This window comes from Genypterus blacodes, unplaced genomic scaffold, assembly GCF_046128005.1.
Source record: "Genypterus blacodes isolate CSIRO-AG114 ecotype Tasmania unplaced genomic scaffold, CSIRO-AGI_Gbla_v1 ptg000032l_1, whole genome shotgun sequence".
Classification (NCBI taxonomy): domain Eukaryota; kingdom Metazoa; phylum Chordata; class Actinopteri; order Ophidiiformes; family Ophidiidae; genus Genypterus; species Genypterus blacodes.
In genome coordinates, this window is record NW_027466845.1 from 8,817,229 (window position 1) to 8,842,277 (window position 25,049).

The 25,049-nt window shown below is 44.5% G+C and overlaps 4 protein-coding genes across 4 annotated transcripts in view; 3 read left to right on the top strand and 1 right to left on the bottom strand.

The window, feature by feature from the left end:
* Positions 1-956: 956 nt before the first annotated feature.
* LOC142995336 (uncharacterized) lies at positions 957-2,569 on the top strand. The gene is made up of 4 exons (XM_076146338.1): positions 957-1,057; positions 1,187-1,245; positions 1,329-1,422; positions 1,508-2,569. The coding sequence occupies exons 1-4, from the start codon at positions 1,020-1,022 to the stop codon at positions 2,349-2,351; spliced, it is 1,035 nt and encodes a 344-aa protein (XP_076002453.1). The 5' UTR covers positions 957-1,019; the 3' UTR covers positions 2,352-2,569.
* Positions 2,570-2,888: 319 nt separating this feature from the next.
* On the bottom strand, positions 2,889-6,037 carry LOC142995326 (zona pellucida-like domain-containing protein 1). Its single transcript, XM_076146324.1, has 9 exons — positions 5,941-6,037; positions 5,091-5,317; positions 4,813-5,003; positions 4,619-4,691; positions 4,434-4,531; positions 4,263-4,346; positions 3,967-4,138; positions 3,411-3,513; positions 2,889-3,308 (listed from the first exon to the last, which is right to left on the bottom strand). The coding sequence occupies exons 1-9, from the start codon at positions 6,035-6,037 to the stop codon at positions 3,025-3,027; spliced, it is 1,329 nt and encodes a 442-aa protein (XP_076002439.1). The 3' UTR covers positions 2,889-3,024.
* A 5,580-nt stretch (positions 6,038-11,617) lies between these two features.
* laynb (layilin b) lies at positions 11,618-17,584 on the top strand. Its single transcript, XM_076146610.1, has 7 exons — positions 11,618-11,851; positions 13,345-13,651; positions 13,919-14,076; positions 14,785-14,829; positions 15,329-15,406; positions 15,503-15,617; positions 15,832-17,584. The coding sequence occupies exons 1-7, from the start codon at positions 11,776-11,778 to the stop codon at positions 16,145-16,147; spliced, it is 1,095 nt and encodes a 364-aa protein (XP_076002725.1). The 5' UTR covers positions 11,618-11,775; the 3' UTR covers positions 16,148-17,584.
* A 1,053-nt stretch (positions 17,585-18,637) lies between these two features.
* The window catches only part of sik2b (salt-inducible kinase 2b), a 42,225-nt gene continuing 35,813 nt past the window's right edge, over positions 18,638-25,049 (top strand). Inside the window, exons 1-2 of the mRNA XM_076146331.1 lie at positions 18,638-19,186; positions 23,726-23,842. Coding sequence (XP_076002446.1) covers positions 19,049-19,186; positions 23,726-23,842 — 255 coding nt within the window. The 5' untranslated portion in view covers positions 18,638-19,048. The remainder of the gene's footprint in view (positions 19,187-23,725; positions 23,843-25,049) is intronic.

Genomic DNA, 25,049 nt, shown 5'->3' on the forward strand with positions numbered 1-25,049 from the left:
AATACTCGGAAATTGATCAATACATTTTATGACCAAATCATGACCCCTGGCATTATATCTGACGCCCATTATGACTACTTTAAGATTCATCTTGTGACTTCACCTGCACTTACTGGTCTTAACTTTTCTCCCACCCCACTAACACACAAGTATGCACTCAATTATGCACTTAAATTGCTTGTAATTCACTTATTTGTATTGGATTACACTGTACTGCACAGTTAAGCTTGACTAACACAGCAGCAGTGTTTGATTTAGACCACTTGCATAACCCAGCATTGTATAATCCATCAACCTGCAATAAATCTTGTTTCCTTCAGTGTTTGTGATCATTTTCAGCTGTTGCACATGTGTTTTATGGCACAACACTGGCTGTATATACAGTAATGCTTACATCCATCTCCACTGTTAATGTTCCTGTAGTTATTGCCGTCAGCTAAATGGGCCATGGACATGAAGACAAATGTCCAGCCAAACTTCTTATCTCACTGTGGACATACAAAGCTCTTTGAACTTCATCTGGTACTTCCAATAAATGCTTTCATCATTTCCACTTGTTTATTTGGTTTAGCATTGCTGCAGGATTGGTGGTTTGGTTCCCTTCTATCATGTGTTTTATTTCATACTTCTTATATTTCTCCTCATTCTTGGGCTTATCTATTAATCATACCCACTCTCTCTGTCTGTGACCTCATCTTATCCATGTGGACATAACGTTGTTAATGCTTCCTTCAATCAATACTGCAAGAATGCAGTCACTTTCATTCAACTGTTGACGCTGATGCAACTGAACAGGTCTGTCTGTGTGTGTGTGTGTGTGTGTGTGTGTGTGTGTGTGTGTGTGTGTATGTGTGTGTGAGTGTGTGTGTGTGTGTATGTTTGTGTGTGTGTGTGTGTATGTTTGTGTGTGTGTGTGTGTGTGTGTGTGTGTGTGTGTGTGTGTGTATCATCAGTGTGACCCTCCACGTGTTGGCTGTTGACACAGGCAGAGTGTGATAACATGAAGCTTTATAAGCCTGATGAGCGCAGACGTTGCACTGCAGACCCTGATCCCCAGGTAAAGGGCGGCCGGTCTCTCACATATTGATTGAAATACGATGATGAAATTTGCAGCTAATATCTGAAAACTTAAAGCCTACAGTCATTTGTTAATTCTACTGTGTTTCTCTCATGTGTCCCTCCACAGAAAGATAAACATGCATCTCAAAGTGGTGATCTTCGCTTTGTCATTTTTGACAACTTTAGGTACGGATTACTCCTCAAACTGTAATTAATTTATTTTATTTGAGGTGTGTTCATTTATTAACGTATGCTACATCTGTCTATAGCACACCCACTCTACCGTGACGGAGCAAACAGGGAGGCAGCCGATCCGAAGGCCAACCAGGCTCATGTCAAGGCAGTATACTCAAAGGATGTGAAGTAAGTTCACCAGCTGTTCATCTGGAGACAGTGCACAGATCATAAGATGTGTTTATAACCCGCCTCTCTGTGTGTCTTTGTGCAGTAAGACCTACAAGAGCCACATGGACAGCAGTCATATTTACTCCCAAGAAGATGATCGCAACACAAACCCTTTGGCAGCAGAGATGCAGCACAAACTGAACATGGAGTCTGAGCGCCTGCGTGCCCGTCTGCGCCAAGAGCTGGCCGAGCTGCAAGAGAGGCTGTCCCCTAACCCGGCCCACCTCAGCTCCACCCTGGCCAGCATGAGGGAGCGCTTGGCTCCCCTCACCCAGCAGCTCCAGACCTCTCTCAGCAGCAACACCCAAGACCTGTGTGGTCAGCTGAGCCTCTATCTGCAGGGCCTGGAGACGGCCGAGGTTCAGGCAGAGGTCGGTCCGGCTCTGTACCAGGAGGCCTTCCAGTGGATGAGCCAAACCCTGGAGCACAGCCGATCTAACATGGCTGACATCATCGGCCACTTCCAAACTAAATCCACTGAGGCAATCGAACATCTGAAAGAGATCAGCGAGGGAGACGGAGGCAAGTCGGAGCTCTGGCAGGAAATGAGCTACAGGTTGGGACAGGAAGTGAATTCGCTGAGAGTGGAGACACAGATAAGGGCGGCAACTCTCAAATCGGAGCTTGCCACAGCGTTAGGAACTGATCAGCCTTTCAGGGCTGAAGTGGTGGCCAGCGTGGATCGTTTCTGCCAAAGTGCAGCTCTGCAAAGCCAAGTGTTGGCCCGAGTGGAGAGGATGTTCGTGGGCCTGGAGGAAGAGCTGGAGGTCAAGGCCCACTCCAGCGCGTCCACTCCCTCCTCCCTACAGTCTGGTGGCTCTCTGCAGGAGAGCTTCACGCTCAAACTCTCTGCTCTGATCCAGGACATTCTGCATTCAGTGCAGTGACAGACACTTGTGCATATCAAACCATTACAATGGTTTATTTGCTTTGCCTTTTCTTACTCCTTACTGGTTGCCAGTAAAGTAAGTAGTCTGTACATATGTATGAATGCATTGATGTGTTTATTGTATTTTGTGTGTGATCAAGGTTCTTTAAAATATCCTTTTATCTTCACTAGGATCTTGAATTTTGAGAATAAAAATGTATCTATTGCTTCAATATACACACGCATGTGGTCTCTCTCTCTCTTTATATATGTGTTGTTTCCTTCGATCAACAACATCGCTCATCATACATTTTGTTCGGATGTTGTTATGAGTTGTTACAAAGATTAGCAGCTGCTGTTCTGAGCTGATCTCCTATCAGTCAGTGGTTATATGACTGTAAATCAGCCTCTGTAGCCATAAAGAGGCAGGATCATCCTGCCATGAAACATAAGTCATTTATGAGAGCCATAAACCCAGTTTAAATCAAAGGTATATTTATTATTATCGGAAAATATTCAAAATCTATTCAGTTCTTCAAGTGCTTACACAAGTCAGATTTGACTTTTCCTTCATAAAGAAATACAACATATAATACAAATGTGACAGATTTGGATGTGAAAGGTTAAATCATGACATATCAGGTGCTATAACTCCACATGTTGCCAGCGATGTGAAGCGCTCAGGCGCATGGTCAGTTAAACGCGTGAGGTAACGCTCCGGCCCAGTAGAACTTCTTGAGGACAAACCAGCCACCTAGAACCAACATGACAGCGCCGGCCGATCCGAACACGACGCCCACTACCAGGCCTGTCACGTCCACATCACTCCTCCCTGATGGTACTTCACCTTCTGATGCACACAAGGGGAAATGGAGATGAGATAATGCATCATCCAAAATAACATCCTTAAGATTTGTGTGAGGATTTCCGATTATGCTTAAACTGAGCTCACCAGAGGCAGCTATGATCGGTACTTCTTCAAAAGGGGAAGATGAGAAAAGGAGACAAAGTGTTATTCTATTGGTTTATTACAGTGGTTTTGTTTAGAAAGCTTAGGTGATGATGAAGGAGCTTTAACCTGCTGCAGCAGCGTAAAGAGGTCCTGCTGAAACAGTCGCTGACTCTCTGCTCTCGGACCCGAACGGAGACGCTCTTCTTTTTCTTCTGGAACCACTACAACCCTGTAAACAACAAACATCCGGAAGAGTTGAGTTTGCATTTGATTTGAAAACGGAAAAGAAAGTTTTATTTTATTTCATTTTATTTTATTTTATTTTATTTATCTTATTTTATTTTATTATTACAGTTTCAAGAGACAGGTGAGACTAAGTTAGAATATTATTTATTTATTTTCACATTTGCTGTATCCACTTGTGCCATTTCAGGTCCAATACATCTAACCTCCACATCTTTGTACATGCAAACTCTATTCTTAAATGCTGTAGCTGGGAAAGTTGAGTTCAAACCCATGACTTCATGTAATGAGGTGAAAGTGCTAACCACTGAGCCAGGGTGTCACCGTCAAAGTAAACTGCATGAAGTCATAAACTGCATCATTAAATGAACAGAGGTTCTTTTATGAGGCATCTATGAACGTTGTGTTTCCATTGCTTTAAATGAATTCTTGGACTTACAGACAGCAGCTCTTTACACTTGGTGGGCTCACACAGCCTCAGGATGCAGTGCAGGTAGATGCTGGACTTGTCCTTGTCTCGGTCCTGCATGAAGCGGAAGACCTCGAAGTTAAACCGTGCGGTCGGGGACTCGCCATTGTTTGACATGGTCGTCCTCGGGTCCACAGTACATCTAGAGGAAGACAGAACTGCTTAGATACACACTGGTCTATTGTAAATCATCTGTTGTTTCCACACCAAAAGCAAGGACCTTACAGACGCGCTTTGACTATTGACTGATGCTCTCGCTGACGTACCCGATGAAGAAATCGTGCTTCGCTGTGTCAGACGTGTTGTAAGCAGTGCGTGTTGCAAAGCAGTGATCCAACAACACAAAGAAACTGAACAGAGGAGAGGGAGTCAGTGAGTTACAGGGAAACAAACTTTCATTCCAATAAGTGTGTTCTGAGTGTTCAGTCTTCACTTACTTCCCTGTGAGGTTCACGGCCTTGACCTCCACGTAGATCTTGGTTCGCAGCTGAAGTCCTGTTGTTGGTACTCGTAATAGAGAGCCATAATCAGAGTCCTGAAGAAGTCAAATGTATATGTCAGGACAAATAGATATGAAATATAAGTTTGGCAACACCATATCAGTTGTGCTATGTGTACCTACATTATAAACACTCATCTTCAGTGTGTCTATGAAGGTTCCATTACTGTCGCTGGTGGCCACTGAGACTGAGGATCTAGAAATGACAGAAAAGATGGAACCATTAAGGATTTTCTCAGTCGTGGTAAGAACTGCCAGTGGAATGAAACTCACAATTGACTGATGGTAGAAAGATCCTTCAAGTACAAATTACTCACGCCACAATCTGTGTGTTGTTAAGCAAGTACTCCAGTGGGTAGCGGCAGGAAAAGTGATAGTAGAGATCTGTGGAGTAACTGATCAGGCCCTGTGTAGACTTTGGCGTGTCAATGTACCCTGTGATGATAACTGACTGTATGCTGTTGAAATTGCTGAAGGGACCTGAAGCGTCTGGCACCTCATCCACGATCTAAACCAGACAATAAAGTGTCGGTCAGAACCTCACCAAACAATAAACACTCCATCAATCCACATTCAGTCTGGACTCCATTGTGACCTGCAGGGAGTGGCGGCAGGGGTTACTGTCGCTGTGGTTGACAGGAAGCTGATAGCGGATGACCGGAGGGTCCACGGTGTTGTCGATGGTGCCTTGGCACTGGGATGTGTTGTGCTGCCCGTTCATGGCGAGCTTTGTGTAGTCGAAGCCCGCCCACTGGGCCGTGCACAGGTTGACCTCCAGGGTGATCATAGCGGTGCCGCAGTCCACCGACAGGTCCGAGTTATCTGAGGAAGACAGTCAAGAGAAACCCAACAGAGTGAAAAGAAGGAACTCATTTGTGTTCTTCTCATCTACTAATTCAGTGCACGTCTGTACAGTCAACAAAGATGTTTGGGTTGCAGAGTTATGGGTTATAAAGATCCCTAACTTCCTCTGTCTTAGCTCTTTTATCGCTTTCAGGTTTCCTGCCATCCTTCTTATCCTCTGGACTGAAATCAATTTATTTATAACTTATTTACAGTGGCAGGAGAACCATCCATCGATATAATCTAATTTCATTTCTCAGGTGCAGACAGATAGAACTGTGAGAAAACACTTTTTCCTACAACCTGCCGACCCAAATGTTGTTGTTATTAATGGATACGTACTCATCTATATATCATCCAGACTTGTTTTATGTGTTTACTTTAGTAGGGAGTGGCGCCTAGTTTCCATTGGGAACAAAGTGAAAACTAATTGGATTGATACATATATTTCTCCATGCTCTCATCAGGCAGGATTGATTCACGCCTGCACACAGACACACACTTGTCACGACACACACACACTGGAGACACTCTGCTCCGGTGTGTGTCTCTGTGTCTCTGAGCGATGGAGCTCTGTGGTCAGAGGTCCAGGTTGACCTTACCGGGGGTCCTCTCATACTCGGAGGAGCAGTTGTATGAGCCGAGAGCAGAGCGCAGGAACAACACAGCCAACAGAGGGAGACAGAGATACAGAGGCATGTTTTTGGTGGAGGCTCCAGACTCCAGACAGGTTCAAACTGAAATCACAACATAAGCATTATTAGTCCATGAAGAATGACAACGCTGACGATTGTGGGAAAAAAACACGAAACGATTGAATCCATCTGCATTGTGCCCAGATTTTCTTTCATATGTGTGAATGAATGTGAATGAAACTGTTCTCTCCAATTCATCATGCATAAAAACAAATTCCCTTCAACATAAGTATAATCTTGAGAACGATGTAACAAGCTGAGGAGGGTCTTACCTTGGTTACTGGTACCTGAGCAGGTGTTTGTCCCAGGGAGCCGTGCAGTGTTGCTTTTATAGTGCTAGACACCTAAAACCACTGAGGTGTGACTCCTCAAGTATCCTCCCTTCCACCAATTATAGACCCCTATGTACACACACGCACACAGACACACACAAACTTCTTGATCTTTTCCACCTCGTCTTCTCAGTAGCTGTCAGATCGTCTCCAAACAGATTAATTTGTGTGAGGGTTTTGACAGGAATTCCCCAGGTTAACACACCTCCTGTTTCAAGTTTCCTGCATGGAATAATTTGGGAGAAGAAGAGTGGAGAGAAGGGGAGATGAGGGGTTGTTGTCATTGTGGTTGTTGGCTGTCCATGAACTACAAAATATATATATATAAAATAATGTTTGGAATGACAGAGCTCGTGCATTGAATGGACAAAAATGTGCTTTGGCCTTTAACATGTCTCATCTATGTTACGTTTATATCAAAGGGAAGGATGAAGAATAAATACAGTCTACATCCTAAATTACAGTCTACTGCATGAAGGGCGTCTATATGTAAACGTGAGTGCGGGGTAAAGCTTTGCTGATCCTCACAGACAAAGAGAGGAGTTTACCAGAATTCTAAAGTCATTCTGTCCTGATTCAATAGTGGATTAAAGTCTTGCGAATGGAACACCCACAATCCCTGAAACGTGAGCAAAATCGCCAAAAGCTACACAGCTGCACAGCCAACCAGAAATAGGCTTGGTTAATTTCCCTTGCTTGTCGGGCCTCTGCTCTATTGTCTCCCTACAGTTGTTGTGCTGGTCTTCTACATAGCTATAGGCCACAACTGTTACTGTTCAACTGAGAAGCCCCTTTGTTCTGCACGCATACACAGTGAAAAGGAGCGTCAGTGTCTTTGCCAAAATGCCCAAAGTCAGAGAAGACATTTGTTACACTATCCACTTATACGTCAGGGTATTACCATCTCATTTCAGCCCTCGTCTCCACCAAGGATGTACTGCACCTCCCAAGACACTAGTTAGAAAACAATTCAGTAGACATTCGCATGCAATCCTTATCATATTCGCCATTTTCTATAATCCTGTAGTCGCCAGGAGTCATCAGAGTTTAATAATGGCAGATTGCGTAAGAATGTCTGGACACAATGTGCCTCTCTATAGGGGTGAGACGGCATTAGCTAAAAATAGGAGTATCACTTCAACTGCGTTTGGTTTGATAACATGTGGCTTATTGTTTTCATTGTAATAGAATAGAAAAGAATCAACCTGATCATAGGTAAGGAGATTAAAGTGAACACAGTTATTCGCATAATGTAAAAATGAGCCTTTCAGCAGAATGAACAGTTAAACAATGGATTCTGACATCCAATCATATCGGAAAAACAACGGCAACACAGCCCAGGGGAGGATATACATGAAGTTTATGAGGAAAGAAGATATGCTGGGAAGCCTGTAAGGAGACGACTGCAGTGTGTGTACAGTTAAAGTTTATTATTAGTGCACCTAATGACCCCTCAGGGGGTGAGTGAGTCCTCCTGTAGAAATCATGCAGTACTAAACACACACTGAATACACACGTTTTGCCTGGTGTAGACTGAAGAGCATTTATCTAAATTAATTTAAAAAAATATATATCTTTACATTTTTACAGCTATACCTCAAAATGATTTGTATTGTTTTTGAATTTAAATTTATTCCCATTTTTAATTATTTTGAAGAAATTATATTAATGAATATATTCTTGTTCTTAAGTATTTTATTCCTTAATTTATTTATATTATATTTTAGTGTTTATCTCTCTTAGACAAATTTTTTTAATTTTTATCTTGTATTATCTTATTCCTATTCTTAATTATAATTCATTTTCCCTTGATTTTATGCCCTTTCTTCTATTCTCAATTATTTCATATGATTGTATTTAATCTAATCTTGTATCTTATATTTCATTGCTTGCTGTGTTTTATTTAAAAATCTTTATCTATCTTATTTTATTTTTCCCTGACTTTTATCTCTGCATGCTTTGGTCTCCATGGTATGTTTACCTCCTGCTGTTTGTTTTATTCCCTATTTAACTGTCTGGTGCTGCTGGATTGAGTGTGATTATTATGTATGTTTCTACATAAATATGCTGCACATGACCTCCTCTCACATCCCTGCACTGTAACTGAACCACAGGAGGAAATGGGAGCTTCTGTTATGCTTTGATTTCATGAAGCTACAGTTTGGTGTCATCTGCTGGCCAAAACTGAACAGTTGGAAGTGATTTGTTGCTCTCCACATGTAACAGACTTGTGATTCATCAGTGAGGACTGCAAGCCAAGACACACAACTTATCTTCCATGAACAGGCGACACACTCGTAGACATTATTCAGTTTGTTCTCAAAACAGCATGAATGGGCATTCACGCAGTCGTCTGTATAATCAGTCCTGAGCCGTGGTGTATGCTGCCTCTCGCTGTCGGCCGTGATCCTGCTTATCTGTATTCATGTTTATGCAACATTTCAATACGCGCATGTAACACTCAAGCTTACACACATACTCACACACACACACACATTCGCCTATTGAGACAGAAATGGTGACACTTACACTGAGTCAATTACATTTTGACTTATTTGTTACCTCTGGCCTGCGCTGTGCTTTCCTCTCTCATCAGCTGCCAAACACACCCGGCTCCTCAGCATTCTTCCTGCGGGAAAGTGCCAACTGTGCTAGAGTTGGAGTCGGGCTGTACGTAGGCTGTTTGGTTCAAATAATAATACAAGTTTAAAGGTGTTAAAGATTCTTTGCAAAATCTGGTGTATTTCTCATTCAGACGTTCTTTTTGGTGGAGGGGTCGGAGGTGAAACTCTGAAAACTAAACAGAAACATCAACAAAAAAAAGACGGAATAGTATGATAACGTCACACACATTTCACCCACAGTTACACCTTGAGACGTTTCATGCAGCTCTCTGGGTAAGGGCGGTAACTACCCCTCTTCATATCCCTTCCAGTGCCACAGTGCCACTTGATGGGTGATGGTTTTTATTTCAGTGTATATGGAAGCCTCCTTTGGCATTTGCTTTTTATTCATTTTAACTGTATTATGACAAACATTTATAGTTAAAGCCTTAAGTGGTTAAGGCGTGTAGACTTGTGTGTAGTTTGTTGTTCTAATGCCCTTAAAATGCCCTTTAAATGAATGTGTATGTTCTTTTTAATCAGTCTAAGTTAGGATCTAGTTTCATCACAGAGACTGTTTTTCATTATGTCTCCGGGGGTTTTGCCACAGTTGTTCTGCACAGTGAGTATTTGAGAGACCGGGCGAGTGCTTGAATAGTTTGGAAGCCGATTCTTCATCACATGACTGAAGTTGCATATTCGAGTAACAACGTTAACTTGTCCAAAACAAGACCAAAACAAGACAAATCACAGTCGGGCACATGACACAGCGTGACGGGTCTCCACTGAGTCCTACATGACGGACACACTCGTCTTACCCATAGAGAGAGACAACAGAGCCACACACAGCAGAGCAAGAAGTGTGTGTCCTCTGGAGAGGCGTGTGTTTATGACTCTTTCTGTTTTGCGATGGCACGCCTATGCTGATGGCAGTTATTAAAAATAATTTGGCAAAGGAGGAGGTGAAACCACAAGCTATTGTGAGGTTAAGGGAGAAACCGGTGTTGTAACAGCGTATGTGTGTGTGTGTGTGTGTGTGTGTGTGTGTGTGTGTGTGTGTGTGTTTATGTGTGTGCTGAAGTTTTGGCCCAGGAGCTTCAGTGTGATGAATTTGCTGGATCAAATGGAGAGTAATGGTTGCGTAACCCACACGACTGCTTTGACGCTGTGGATGGAGGGAAATTAAGCTGCGATGCTTGGAAACCAAAGCAAAGCACAGAACAGGAAGCTCGGACTGAAAAAAAGCCTCTTTCCTCTTCCCCTCTCTCTCTCTCTCTCTCTCTCTCTCTCTTTCTCGCTCTCTCGCCCCCTCTGTCTAGCTTTGTCTTTCGCCGCCTATCCCGTTGTGCGCTGGTGCTTTCGGGGGCACATGTGGTCGACGACTTCCCTCTTTGCTTTCAGATGTTTTTGTTTTTTTTGCATTTTCATAGCGGGAGTTTTTCCGTGCGGCCCACCGTCTACAGATCAGAGGCTGGCACGCAAACCAGGCCGAGCGGCATTATGCTTCAGAGAGAGAGAGAGAGAGAGGGGGGGAGAGAGAGAGAGAGAGAGAGAGAGAGGCTGGATTTGAGCTTTGAACACATCGTTTCACTTTTTAAAGTCAAACTTGTGTCTGTTTCTGTCTTCACCATTCTTTCCTCTCAGTCATTTCCCCAGACAGCAATTAATCAGCTCTCTCTCTCTCTCTCTCTCTCTCTCTCTCTCTCTCTCTCTCTCTCTCTCTAGCTAACTACATAGAAGCTACTTCAAGGGGCAGTATTACATTTGGACTATGTTAGGATATTAGACTTCTGTATTTACAAGACATTTCAGTGTGTTTGTCATTTCCCACAAGGCTAAGCGAGGTGACAGGGAAGACTGATGCATGCTTGGATATGTTCAGGAGGAAAGGTTGGGGTTGTTTTGAGACTTGAGTGAGTGTGTGTGTGTGTGTGTGTTTGTGTGTGTGTGTGTGTTTTTGAGTGTTTTGAATGGAGTCACTGGTCACTGACTCCCCCTCGCATGACAAGTAGCTTGGCGTAGCTTCTGCTAAGCTACACCAAGCTACTGAAAAACAACTGTGGAAGACAGGAGATAAGTGACTCCTTTGTTTTGACAACAACTGAGTCAAGGGTGTAGCTGCTTGCATTTGAGGCAGAATTATCCTCCTTCTTCTTTCTTCAGGCTACTTCACCTTCCTCTTCACCTTGAGCCTCTTCTTCCTCTGTGATCTCCAAATAGGCTTGATCAGCTGTGACCACTAGAGGTCTTCCTTTGCATTGGCATAGCACCAGAAGAGGAGCTACTTATAGGGAGTAAACAGAGGAAGTTTCCTTTTGTCTCTCTCTGCGTTTCTCTCTTCCTGCCCTGTTTCTCTTCTCTGTTTTTGACTCTATTTTGTCACAGGGAGACAGACAGTGGGCTTTAAGAGGACATATATGCACACAATGGCCTCTATTCATCCTGTTATGACTCCAAACTGCATGAGTGAAATGTAAATGAGGAGTCACAGATCAGCAGACGTCTCATCTTCATACAGAAATGTGTGTATTTGACACATTAAAGGGGGAAGAAGCTCCACACTCGGATCTCCTGTCTCTCTCTCTTCCCCTCCCTCTCTCCCCTCCGTCGCCATATGCACGCCTCCAGCTGCACAGCTTCTCCTGCGTGTGTGTGTGTGTGTGTGTGTGTGTTTGTGTGTATGTGTGTGTGTGAGTGGACCAGCTCTAAGCCTGTCACGGTGGGGGGAACTTCTTGGTCCAGTCTCGAAAATCAGTGATCGGTGACTTTCCCAGTAAGAGTCCAGTCCAGCGGGTGAACATGTAGAGATGTTGGATCTTATCAAGCTGTTCGGCACCGTGATCGCCGTTTTGTTCCACCCGGGATCCGCTTCCAAAATAAATGGTGAGCATTTACAACGGAAGAATTTGAAACCTACGTAAATATATGTTAACTAAGTGTGACTTTACTTTTTATTTAGAGGGATACGGTGATAGAGTTTGTTGAATTTCGAGGTTAAACTTCAAGACTTCTAACGAATAAGTTCACTTTAAAGTTGTTTTGTCAGTTGTTGTTGTTTGAATTTTTTTTTCAGATGCTTGGTGCGTTTTGTGCATCACGTTTGTGATGTGTGTTTTGCGTGTTAAAAAGCCGTATTTCACTGCTTGGTTTGTGCATTAAAAAGTGATAAACAGGCTGCAGTCAGTCAGTCAGTCAGCACTGAAACACGTGATGTGGCGGAAAATGAGGAGCAGCAGCAGAATTCACCACTCAGTCAGTCAGTCAGTCAGGATGTCTCATCTGTGATTTGTTTTCAAATGAATAACAACAATTAATAACTTATAAATGCAATAATTACAGCTATCGAGCTCCATGTATGTAACGACAACATAATGATGTAAACAGAGTTTGTTTTGTGCAATGCACTGAAATTCCCATCAAATCTGATAAGAATCCATAAATCATGTGATAAGTTTCCTTGCCTCTGTAGCGCCTCCTACTGACGGAATCTGATTTGGGTGAAAAAAAGCTTTCAGGTCACAAAATGCCACAACTTACCACAGGGGGGGCAGTCACGACCTCGATTGTGGCCAAACAATGTGGCCAAACTGTCAGTATTCGTAAGCGTTCTTCGCTTCTGGGACAATTCTTCTTCCGTCTTCCTCCATATTGGCTACAGGCCGCAATGAGGTCATGAGCGAAACCTCTGCCATAATGGGGAAAACTGGGGTTCAGACCACCCGTGTTCCCACAAGAAGGTGGGCAATCCAGAAAATCTGTCGGCAACACGGATGGAACACGGAAGAACCACATCACTCACATACTGAAATCCTTCAAAAATCCTGAAAGTTTACACATATTTCAGGGTAGAGGTACTATAAGGGCAAAGTCATAAAAAAACATGAAATAAGTACATTTCAATCATAAAGAATGAGTCAAAAACTGTTGCTTTAAGGCAGAATGTGCATTGTGCAACTCGTGGCTGGAGCAGACAAGACGCAGTTTCATCTGAGGGCCATAATTAAAATAAATCATCCAGCAATTAAGGTAGTGATTGTTCCTCGGCCCACAGTAAACCAGTGGATTTAGACGTTTTAAAGACTCAACGATATTGTGAATGTTTGTTCGTGCTGTTTTTCATGATACGCCCTGAAGCTACAATAGGCCCAAACTGTTTTGGTTACCGTCTGAATCTAGTGTTTATAATTTCACCAGCCTTTGATTTACTCCAGCCACAGTGCAGAGGAATGCAGGGATGGTTTGGCTCCCTGCTCTGACTCCAGCGTGCCCTTTAGCTTGCTTTTCATCTCTCTGCCACCTGGGTGACACAAGAGGTCTTTAGAAAGAAACGTCCTGATCTTGTTTCAATGATGTCACCGCTGACTTGTCTCGTCCAGGCCAAAGGATCTGTCGGCGTGGGACCGAACATCCTTGTTACAAAGTGTCCTACATCCAGGACAGCAGGTGGAGGCTGACCTTCGAAGATGCCAGGCAATCGTGCAGGCAGGACGGCGGCGAGCTGCTCAGCGTGGAAACAGAGAGCGAGCAGCGCCTGGTGGAGCGCTTCATACAGCAGCTGCAGGCCGGAGACGGAGACTTCTGGATTGGGCTCCGCCGCAGCTCACAGCGCTTAAGACCTGGGACCACCAGCCCAGGTTGCCCCTCACAGTACTATTGGCTAGATGGAAGCAAGGCCAAGTTCAGGTCTGTGGAATTTATCTCTATATTTCACCTTTTATGCAAGTGTATATTTCAATGTATAAGGGAAACTGAAATGAACTCTGACTTAGAAGCTCAAAACACCTAAATGGAACTATAGTTAAAAATCTTTAAATCTCTGGAACAATATATTGATTTATTTTTTGCTCTGGTCTGCACACGTGACACTGTATGATAATGGCAGATCTCAAAGGGTTAAATGAGGATCATCTTCACCGCTGAGTCTAAATCAAAGCATCTGATTTGCTGCAGGAACTGGCACTGGGACGAGCCGTCCTGCGGTAGAGAGATGTGTGTGGTTCTGTACCACCAGCCATCTGCGCCGCCCGATGAAGAAGGCCACTTCCTGTTCCAGTGGAATGATGACAACTGCAACTCCAAGAACAACTACATCTGCAAATACACAGAGAGTGAGTAGCTGCAGGCCGCTTACACGTGGCACTTTAGCACATAAATCACATTTATATGTGCTCTAAATCAGTTATGTGCATCTGATGCTTTTAAACATCAAACACTAAATGATTCATAATGGAAGTGAGAACATGAACTCGTGTTGCGTCAGTGATGACTTTTCTTCTCCTTCGTCAAGATTAATCCCAGAATCATATTGTGTTTTCGATCCATCATTCAGCCATATGTTGATCTGTGCAGCACTTTTCCAACATGAAATTCAGCTCAAAGTGTTTTACAGAGATACATGAATGTCAACAAACCACATCCACCAATGAAAAGAAACAAGAAAACAAACAACAAACCTCAAATAAGACCAGATAAATACAGTGAAGTATGTGCAGTATGAAGTATCATCTAAGATAAATAATACTATAATATGGAATCAAATATCTTAAAACCAGGATACAAAATGCAAAACATACTAAAAATAGATGTAAAAGAAAATTATACATTCAAAGAATCCAAAGAATGTTAAGATGCTTTTGTTACATTAAACAAAATTATGAAGATTGTGATTTGGTTATTTTGGATATTGATCTGATTCATTTCACTTTGTTTTCCATCAGTTCGTCTTGTTTTGTGTTATAAACATCTATGAAACAACTTTGGATTACATTTTTAAAAAGTTCATGTATTAACATTATTTCTTTCTCAATCTTCTGCAGAAGAACTAACAACATTTACTGAGGAGGGTAACACAGTGAATGCAGGTACCACACACACACACACATACACACACACACACACACACACACACATATGTTCCCATATACTTCCTCTTCCTCTTCCTCTTCCTCTTCCTCTTCCTCTTCCTCTTCCTCTTCCTCTTCCTATCGATATGAGTGATGGACTCATATACATTATTATCATCACAATAAATGACTTGTGACTGTCCTGTGTTGACTTCAGACTTGAGTACTGTCACATAAAGGCACCCATGGGTCAATTATTGATTGATTAATTGATTGTTTGATTGATTGACTGACTAAGTGACTTGTGCAGAAATCTGTTAAACATAAATTTAAAGGAAAATTGCCAATATACCACAAATGTAAACACCTGTAAAGTATATTCAAAAAAGCAATAAGCTGCTTTGGCCAATTTCCATCTACAAATTATGATCAAATATGATCTCAATGCATCCGACTCTAAATAAAGCAAACCCCTGTTGTTTCTGATCCTGTGTCTGTGTCATATCTGTGTGTGTAGCTCCATCGGTGAGGCCAAACCTGCTCTCCACCACAGAGAGAGATGAGAGCATGAAGATGGGCCTGCCAGAATCATCAGGTAAGAACATGTTACACTTACAATCAAACTATGAAAAATAGTCATACAGTCGGTAAAGCGTTGCGGTAGTTTGTCAGTCAGCTCTTTCTGTTACAGTTTCTCTCTCAGACAGCACCTTGTATATCTCCTACATCCTTTATGCCGCAATTCCTGCTCTGCTGCTGCTGATTGCGACTGCTGGCTTCTTCTGCTACAGACAGCACGCAAAGAGGTAAAACACTGTCCACACACACATTCAAGTGTCTATGGTGTCCATGGAAACATCGTTTTGCAGCACTTTTAATCAAATAATCGAAGACTTAAACATGTAAATTTGACGTTTTTATTCTAAAGGTGTTGACACTTATTGACACAACATGTATCCTAGTATCCTAGTATACATTGTGATGATGCTCTGTGCTCTATGCTGGTTCGTTTACACTCAGGAGGAAGACGCAGACTGAGAGCTACCCGAGCAGACAGCAGCCGTGGATGGCAGCAGCACCTTGCACCGTACAGGGACCTTATGCATTCAGTGACATTATGAAGCTGCCTCCTGCTGCTCTGAGCGCCAACGTGCCCCCAAACATCAGGCCAAAGTTCCCCCATGACTCCTCTGCGGACACCCAGTGTGACGATTACGAGAATGTTCCGTCTCCGCACAGAGAGAGCGGCTTTGTGACCAACGACATCTACGAGATCTGCAGAGCGCAGAGCCGCCGCGGTCCGACTGGATGGGTGGAAAACGAGATTTATGGATAACGCGGTCAAGCCTATCAGGTCTCTTTGAGTCTTCATCTCACTCTTATAAGCACATCGTCATGAAAGCAGGCTGACAGCAGGACACATACGTCTCCATCCCTTTCCCTTTGTAAGCTGCAAGGTCACAGGAATGTTGCTTTGTTCCATGTTTGCTTCAGCCTGGATGTTGGTTAGTTGATCATCCATTGATGTGGATTCAGTGTTGTAGCTTTCAGCATCTGAAGCTCATTTTACTTCAGCACACCCCTTTAAAAGTCAGGAATGCTGTAAGTCATTGAAGCAGGAACCAACTCCAACAAGCAGGAGCTACAACTGTTCTGTAAACTGTCATCTTTATTGTTAAAAATACATCACACACACTTAACTATATCTATACATTTCCACAGGTGCTTTAATCTCCTGTGACCCTCATCTGCATATCATCTGACCCCACCTGAGGTCCCAGATCTGCACTATTTATATATGGATCTAAATATGACAAATGTGTTTGATTCCCCTTCCAAACCATCATTTCTGAGAAATAATACTACTGTGGTTTTGGGGTTGAAGTAAACATTAATAAGCTGTCAGTTTGCTTCTAAATGTGGCTTGATGTGTTGCACATTTAACCATGGGAATAAGCACAAGTTTGGAGGACTCGTACAAGGCTGCCTGTCTTGTAAACGATAAGAAATTAACCACTCAGCGCTTTTGCAATCACGTCACCAAGGACAAAAGGAGCTTGTGGGCTGTGTAGTGGAAGCGTCGTGTCCAGGGACCAGTCTGACCCCTTCTCTGAACCTACAAAGCCTGATGTCAGCCCTGTGTGCGGCTTCCTGTTTGGCCTCTGATGTCAGGGAAGAGGACAGTATATGCAGAGACACCGACGACAGAACGCTGGCGACCCCAGCAAACCTCAAAGCTGTGGGATTTCCCGACTCCACCTGGTCGTGCGAGAGACTCGGCCCTCCCGGTGTCATGAAAGACCTATGTGGGAGCGCCCAGTGTCAAACTGCGGTGGATTCATTCATCACAGCACGGCATGTTTCTTGTAAAATTGTGTTTCTTTTTTCCTATTCCTTGCTCCTATTGTCAGTGTACTGATGTGAATACAAATGTGTGTTATTCCATAGTAAGTAAGCACTGACGGGACTGTGGGTCGCTGTCATGGAAAGATGTAGTAAGCCCAGTAAGGAGAGGCTGAGTGAGTGTGTTCTTGGAGAATGTTAGACAGGAAATGCCAAAAGCACATCTGGAACTCTTACATTCAGGAAGTCTATGCGTGACAGCAGAGGCCTTTGGAACGACGGCCTGCCTGCCTGCCTGCCTGCTCGCTTTGCAATCCAGTGTTCCGTGTCAGACTGTCGCTGCAGGAGCTGGAAGAACAACTGCTGGCAGTGAATATGTGATATACTTCAAACATGATGTGATTTTGGGTGCCAATAAAAGCTACATTAAGTAAGGTTGGATTGAGGTTACAAGATGTGATATGAGTGGCCTCAACTTGGCTTGGCCTCAACTTGGACATGAGTCACACATTTGCTGCCTTTTTGAGTTTTATTTGTGTGCAGAAGTGAAAAGTAAAAGTAGAAAACATTCAAATACAGAACAAGTCAGTGTGCGGTCAGAGCACAAGAAGCCACGAGGGGCATATTCAGGGCCTCTATCGTCACATTACTAAAACCACAGTGAAAAATAAGTGCTACACAAGTAACTTAAGTATAAACGAAAACAACAGAAGAAAACATTAATGAGATAAGATTAGAAAAGACCTGCAACTCCACTTAAACATCAAATTCACTGACTGGCAAACACTCATATTCCCCAAACCAAACATTTGAATTGATCCAATCATTGTCATTGCTAAGTTTATGTGTAGAGTGATAAAGACACATTTACATGAAGAGCAGCATTTAGAACAGGGCCTGTGCTTGACTCAGTTCTCCCTTTTGTCCAATAGATGGCGGTGTTACGTTGCTGACCAAAATGTCTGCAGCTGAGCAGATAAAAGTATCTATAGGAGAAATTATCCCTACAGAATGTTATAGTATCATACATTACTATGATGTATGAGATGTTTTGTAATGATTTAATGTCATGTTATAGATTACAAAACCGGACCGAAGCATAGTGAGGAATTTTAAGAATGTTTTAAAGAGATTGTCTTATCTCAACATGCCATTTGTTAAAACCATTTTTTGTCCTGCTAATTTACGCAGAGCGCGTTGTGTGCACGTTCCCTCGCGCGCTGCTGTCCTCTGCTCGTGAACTGCGCGTGTTTCTTTCGTGACTCCGGGCCGACCGGAGCTCACTTTGCACCTGCGGGGCCAAACTTCAAAGTTACCTATGCGTGCAATCAAGCGGCGCAGGCGAGCAAACAGATTTCAGAATAGCAATTTTACCGGTTGACGTAAGAGGTGGGTCTGGTTGTCCTGGTAACCAATTGGCACTGAAGTGTGGAGCGGCTCCGTAGCCCCGCCCCCTGTACAAATACCCCTATGGCTCTGACGTCAATACACGTCAACCGGAGAACATGATGCCTCTTTGCAAGTCAACTCGTGTGCTGTGTAGCTGATAGAGGCACCTCGGGCTGAAACATTAGAGCTCCATTGTACTGGAGAACGCGGCGTGACAGCCCACAGGCTCGGTAAATGGCCTGCTCCGTACCGCCGCGTTGAGAGCGACACAGCGGCCACATTGGCGACAAACACACGTCAACTTTGTCTGTTTTTAATGGACGCGTTTGCAGCAACGGCAGCAGCAGCGGCGGCGGCAGTAGCAGCGGCGGAGGCAGCGGGCGGTTTGTTTTCCTTTCCTCCTTATCTGTGAGCCCCTGTCCCTGCTCGTCTGGCTACCTCCTCCTCCTCCTCCTCCTGCTGCTCCACCACCACCGCCACCACCAACAGTCTCACTCTGAACAGCATGGTCATGGCTGACAGTGTCCAGAAACCGCTTATCCGGGGTCCCGTCCGAGTGGGCTTCTACGACATCGAGCGCACTTTAGGAAAGGGCAATTTCGCCGTGGTGAAGCTGGCGAGACACCGTATAACCAAGACCGAGGTGAGTGGCGTTCGTTAGCCCCCGTAGCTAACCCGGGCTACTGTTGGGCTGAGTTACATAACTTTCATGCACTACTTGACACCTCGCATGTTAGCGGCAGATACACCGCCATGCTGCCCCGAATAGGAACTTGGGGGGGCTCGGGTAACTGCCGGACACTCTGCTGCTCCGCTGCGAGCAACAGCTGCTGCTCCAAAGGTAAAGAGTTGCAGGTAGAGCGGCTGAGTGAGTGCACGTCAACATCACTGCTGGGAAAGAGCTCTGACCTCCAGTGATGGGAAACACACTCTGTAAACACACACATGCTCCGCACGAAACCGGAGCACCGTGCAAGCTTTGATTCATTCCTCCCTTTGACGGTGACCCAGACGCGGGTACCAGCCTCGGTGTGTAAGCTGTAAACGGTTAACACCCCCGTCATGCACGCCTTGCTGTATGTGGGGCAAGCGCGGGTCGGTGGTCCCGTTATGTAACCTTTAATAATGGTGTGATCTTGTTGTTCAGTAGCTTCTTCTTTGAGAGGCTTACTGCTGTGAGACCCCTACACACACTCCTCAGTCATTGTACGAAACACTCTTACACACTCCAGAAAGGTCCTATAAACCCCACAAACTGTGATTACTGCATGTGTGAAGCCAGAAAATCGATTAATCTAGAAACTGTTTTGATAAATAATCTAGTTGTTGAGATTTGTACATGTGTGTACTCTTGAGTGTGTCCAGGTTCTGTTTCTTACTGTAAAGAAGACAAGAAAAATGTAAAACTACAAATTCCCCCCCCCCCCCCCCCCCCCCCAATTTACACATAAATATAATGTAATATTGCCATTAACACATTTAAATAAATGAGTTATTTATCTTTGCAGAATAATCGATCAGGCATCATTTTAGTGATTTTAAGACCTATGCTTAGATAATAATCGATTGACTGCAACCGTCGTGTTAATGTTCAGTTTCTGTTGACACAGTGTCAGAGGTCTTGATTCAATTCCACAGTAATTGTTGTGACTGTAGTCGATGGTGCTGTTACAGAACGCTGCCTGGTGATGACAGGTGCAGCATGGGTGCAGCATGGGTGGCCTTAGGGTGCAGAGTGTTGGAAACACCTGTGACGGGTGTAATCAGAGCATACAGGTGTCTCTAATAAAGTGTCCACTGTGTGCAACTGTTCATATTATATACAGTACGAGTCAACTCACGTTTGACCCAGACCGAGCATCTGCTCATAACCCGCCTCAAATCTGTGCCACAAATCTGTTTTGCATCCATAAAAATCTTCTCACTCATTAATAAATGATGGATTGGTTCAGAGTCGGTGTTTCAGAGAGCAGACTGCAGACAGTTTGTTCTTTATCTTTCACAACACTTGTGTACATAGAAGAAAAACATACATCATCACAAAGTAGAGGATAAGAATGTTCTCTAAAACTGAACTCAATACTTAAATCAAATGATGCATTTCAATATGTTAATTTTACTTAATACTATACAATCATTTATACATTTTTGGAATCTTTCATTGTCATTTTGTTTTCACTGCCCTCAAATGTCACAAATGGGTCAGATTTGATCGGAGCCAATATGTGAGGCTTAGCTGACAGTGTATTCATGTGCTGTGATGGTATTTGGGTTCATGCTGGCGCTGCTCGGGTGTCTTTCCCCCTGGACGGGCATGGATATCACCGCACATGTAACTGCACTCAGGCCCAAGCAGCGCAAACACAGAATGTGGAGAGCCTGGATTTGTTTCAGCCCTTCAGCCCCGCTCTGGTCTTCTCCTGGCTGGTACCTCCGAGTGCCATGCCGCTCTATTGTAATGAGGGAGACACTGGGATGCAGTCTGTGTGTTTCTGTGTCTGTGTGTGAGTGTGTGTGTGAGGGAGGGGAGAGAAAGAGCTCCTCTGCCAGGCTGTGTGTACGAGACAGAGCGAGTGACTGAGAAACAGGCAGCCAGGCTCTGGAAAACAGTTGCACACTTTGATCTTTGATCTCGAGCGCTTCCATCGCGCTGCCTGAACGTGAGCAGGCGTACTGTAAAGAAAAACAGATTTTCATCAACTGTGCCAGCGCTTATGTTGGATTTTTGGATTAAAGAGGCTAGAAAATGGCCTATTAGACCTCTGTTATGTTAATCTTGTAATTAAAGCCTGTGTAGTGGTGCAGCTTTAGTTTATCCAGGTAATCTGCAACCGTCTAACTCATACAGTCGAGCGAATGCAGGTCTTCACTCCAGCCGAACGATTTCGCTGAGTGTATGAGTGAAATGAAAACCTGCGCGTGTGCGTTTGGCTCTTTGATCGCCGCTGACTTGGGGCTTTTTCGCCGCCGTTCCTGCTTGGTAGCGCTGGGTGCAAACACAGCTGCTTGGCTTCAGGCTGGGGCCCGAGACCAGAGCCAGGCCCCGTGTGGTGGCGTGGCCAAGGTCACGGGGTCATAAAGTCTGAGGAGAAGCCGTCAAGGAGCTTGTCTGAATGGAATACCAGCGCTAATTGCACCTGGAACAGGGAACAAGATGTGTGTGTGTGTGTGCGTGCGTGCGTGCGTGTGCCTGTGTGCACTCGCATGCATATTTCTGATAGGTGTATCTCTGTGTTTGCATAACCTACATTTTCAACTGTCGGGCCCTCGTGTTACTGACCCATCCGCCTGGTTGTGTACATATTGCAGGCGGCGTTGGGCCTGCTCAGCGTTTGCCAGCGTGTGAGTTCACGTATGGCCGCTCACATCCACGCGCTTTGCATTGCATCTGCCGTCATTAGCTTGAGTTCATGCAAATCTTCTCCCTCGATTTCCCCAAATGACCTTGTGTGTGTGTGTGTGTGTGTGTGTGTGTGTGTGTGTGTGTGTGTGTGTGTGTGTGTGTGTGTGTGTGTGTGTGTGTGTGTGTGTGTGTGTGTGTGTGTGTGTGTGTGTGTGTGTGTGTGTGTGTGTGTGTGTGTGTGTGTGTGGACATTGTTGACAATGTAATCAGTTTGCTAAGAACCTTTCATTGCGAAGCGTCTGATTTTTAAAGGATTGGAGAATTAAAAAAAGAAAATCCAGTTGCGGTTATTGCAGCGTGTAGTGCAGTCTGTTAGTTTCTCTAGATGCTAGTTCAGCCGGCGATCTGGTTAAGTACGGCAACGAAAACGGTGAGAAATGAGTAAATAATAGCTGCTATGATGTCAGCAGAGATAAGACGTAAACACTGCAGGCTATCGGCTATCAAAAGGATCCGACAACCACGTACTGTAAAACAAACCAAACCTCACCACTCTGCGTCTGACTCACACACTCCTTTATCTGTGTATGTGCGTGTCTCTGTGTGTGTGTGTGTGTGCGGTTACACTGCACGACACACATCTTGCGACGTCTTTGAGTGAAATCCTGACTGATTTCCTCTGGAGTCTCTACGGGACAGCTGCTGGATTAACGGTAATTACCCCCCGATTTGGAGCGCTCCTCCTCACACTCTGACGTGTTTAAATACATCGCAATCTCTTACGATTTCCTAGTTTCACGTGGCCACATTGCAGTTTCGATGTGTCCAACTCCACCCGTTACTGTACATCTGTGTGTTCAAACTACAAACGTGCAGAAAGGAACGGAGAAACACATTTGGGGTCTGTGGGTTCGTTTTGAGGCCCGCGAGTTCTAGCCGAGCGTTAAGAGTTTGCTCCCAGCTTATTGCGGTGGTGCCATTACTGAGAAGGGAACTGTGTGTGTGTGTGTGTGTGTGTGTGTGTGTGTGTGTGTGTGTGTGTGTGTGTGTGTGTGTGTGTGTGTGTGTGTGTGTGTGTGTGTGTGTGTGTGTGTGTGTGTGTGTGTGTGTGTGTGTGTGTGTGTGTGTGTGTGTGTGTGTGTGTGTGTGTGTGTGTGTGTGTGTGTGTGTGTCTTCTGTTGTTTACTCTTCTCAGCATGCCTCATAGACGCTTGGAACACTTCAGATCGCGCTGACAAAATGTTGTTTATGAGATCGTCGGAGAGGGACGTTGATATTGCTCGTTACATACCGGACATCATCAATCAAAGCCAAGAGCGCTGGAATTTAGAAGAGTGTGTTTGTGGTGGGATTTGCACATGTACCTGTCATTGCGTGTGCGTATGCCTGTGTGTGTGCGCATGTGCGTGTGTGTTCAGATGAGATGCATAGTTTGGTATTTATCTTTTGTGTTTCAGAAACAGATGGCAGAGCTGTAAATAGGACATCCTGTCTCCTTTTGCTGCTAAGAGAATATTAACCTGCTGTCTATAGGAGTGTGTGTGTGTGTGTGTGTGTGTGTGTGTGTGTGTGTGTGTGTGTGTGTGTGTGTGTGTGTGTGTGTGTGTGTGTGTGTGTGTGTGTGTGTGTGTGTGTGTGTGTGTGTGTGTGTGTGTGTGTGTGTGTGTGTGTGTGTGTGGTTAACGAGTCCCATGTATAGCATATTAGTAGTGATCATTGCTTCACACGTCACAATTCAGAGTTTCCGACAATTCAAACCGCGATTGTTTTCTTGTACGATGTTTGTACGTAGGTGGTTCTCGACATATAAATGATTGATTATTTCTGTCCTCTCTACAGGTGGCCATCAAGATCATCGATAAGACTCAACTGGATGCTGTGAACCTGGAGAAGGTCTACAGAGAAGTTCAGATCATGAAGATGCTGAACCATCCGCACATCATCAAGCTCTACCAGGTGAGCGCACAAAGCCGTCTGTTAGTTTGAACGCAGCGGCTTTATTTGGGCTCCCCTCCTTCTTTTGTGTAGTGGGAATAAGTTTGTAAATTGCCGTTTCCTGTGTTGCCAGGTGACCTTTAATGCAGCGCCGACTGGGATTGTTGCAGTGTAATCTTTGTTTCCCCACTGTTCTCCTCTCGTGATTGACGCAGCGTTTGATGCTATTTTTTTCTGTTCTTCGCACAAGCTTAACCTCGTTCAACGCCCTCCCCCATCAGAACTCCTCGCGCCGTTGCCGTCATTGTAGCTGACACAATAATGTCGGCGTACACACAAAAACACACACACAGTTGGTACACCACACACAGAGACGCCTGCTCAGTGAGTGTGAGGAACAAAGGCACTGTGACACTAACAGTTACCAAAAACTGCTTATGTTTTCCACACAATGGATCCATTTACACCCTTTAATTAAAGTGAAATTGTGGATTTCTTTCGCGTGTTAAGGTTTTTTCTTGTGTTTTCCTTTGTCTACTGCGGGACTTTCAAGCTGGGTTTGGAACCGTGCGCTGCGTGGCCCAAGGGTACCGAGGTAGCAATTTGACCCAAAGTGCCGAGGCAACCCAAGAATCTTCGTTCACTGTGTTTACACGGACTCGATACTCTGATTATGTCTGTAATTAAGACTGCAATTAAGGCGGAAATGCTCGTAGGACGTACATGTGGATGGCATTAATAGGATTCTCCTGTTGTAAACACGACATCATTGCGTAATCGCAGGGTGAAGAGATTCCCCCCCTATAGATGTTTACATGCCCGACTGAATCAATTTGCAATCGCACAATTTAGGATTTAGGTCGGTTACTGGGAGTGAACACACATGGCAGAATCGGAGTCTTAATGGACAAATAAAGTGATTGTTGTGTGCTGGTTATCAGGGGTGATGTAAGTGCCGGGGGGCCCCGTCGCTGGCCCAGGCCCCTCAGCATGTGTTGTGCAATCAAATCAGTGTTGTCGCGGTGCGGCCATCGCGCCTCGTCGAGTCTCATGCAGCCCGTCGGCGGTGTCGCAGCTCGGGGCGCACCCAGGTCGTTCTCTAATGCATTAGCAAACAGCCGCTGAACCTGCCACCGCCGGATTAGCTAAAGATACGAGTGCGTGGTTAATAACTGACTCACACTTGTGTCGCTGTGTGTGTGTGTGTGTTCTCCTTTGTGTCAAGGTG

What these genes read in the sequence shown, in the direction of transcription:
- LOC142995336 (XM_076146338.1), top strand. Translation starts at nt 1,020, where the DNA reads ATGAGCGCAGACGTTGCACTGCAGACCCTGATCCCCAG. An exon ending in GTCATTTTTGACAACTTTAG is followed by an intron (nt 1,246 to 1,328) that starts GTACGGATTACT and finishes ATCTGTCTATAG; the next exon opens with CACACCCACTCTACCGTGAC. An exon ending in GTATACTCAAAGGATGTGAA is followed by an intron (nt 1,423 to 1,507) that starts GTAAGTTCACCA and finishes GTCTTTGTGCAG; the next exon opens with TAAGACCTACAAGAGCCACA.
- LOC142995326 (XM_076146324.1), bottom strand. Translation starts at nt 6,037, where the DNA reads ATGCCTCTGTATCTCTGTCTCCCTCTGTTGGCTGTGTTGTTCCTGCGC. An exon ending in GCCGTGAACCTCACAGGGAA is followed by an intron (nt 4,347 to 4,433) that starts GTAAGTGAAGAC and finishes TCCTCTGTTCAG; the next exon opens with TTTCTTTGTGTTGTTGGATC. An exon ending in AAGCACGATTTCTTCATCGG is followed by an intron (nt 4,139 to 4,262) that starts GTACGTCAGCGA and finishes GTCTTCCTCTAG; the next exon opens with ATGTACTGTGGACCCGAGGA.
- laynb (XM_076146610.1), top strand. Translation starts at nt 11,776, where the DNA reads ATGTTGGATCTTATCAAGCTGTTCGGCACCGTGATCGCCGTTTTGTTC. An exon ending in ATCCGCTTCCAAAATAAATG is followed by an intron (nt 11,852 to 13,344) that starts GTGAGCATTTAC and finishes TGTCTCGTCCAG; the next exon opens with GCCAAAGGATCTGTCGGCGT. An exon ending in GGAAGCAAGGCCAAGTTCAG is followed by an intron (nt 13,652 to 13,918) that starts GTCTGTGGAATT and finishes GATTTGCTGCAG; the next exon opens with GAACTGGCACTGGGACGAGC.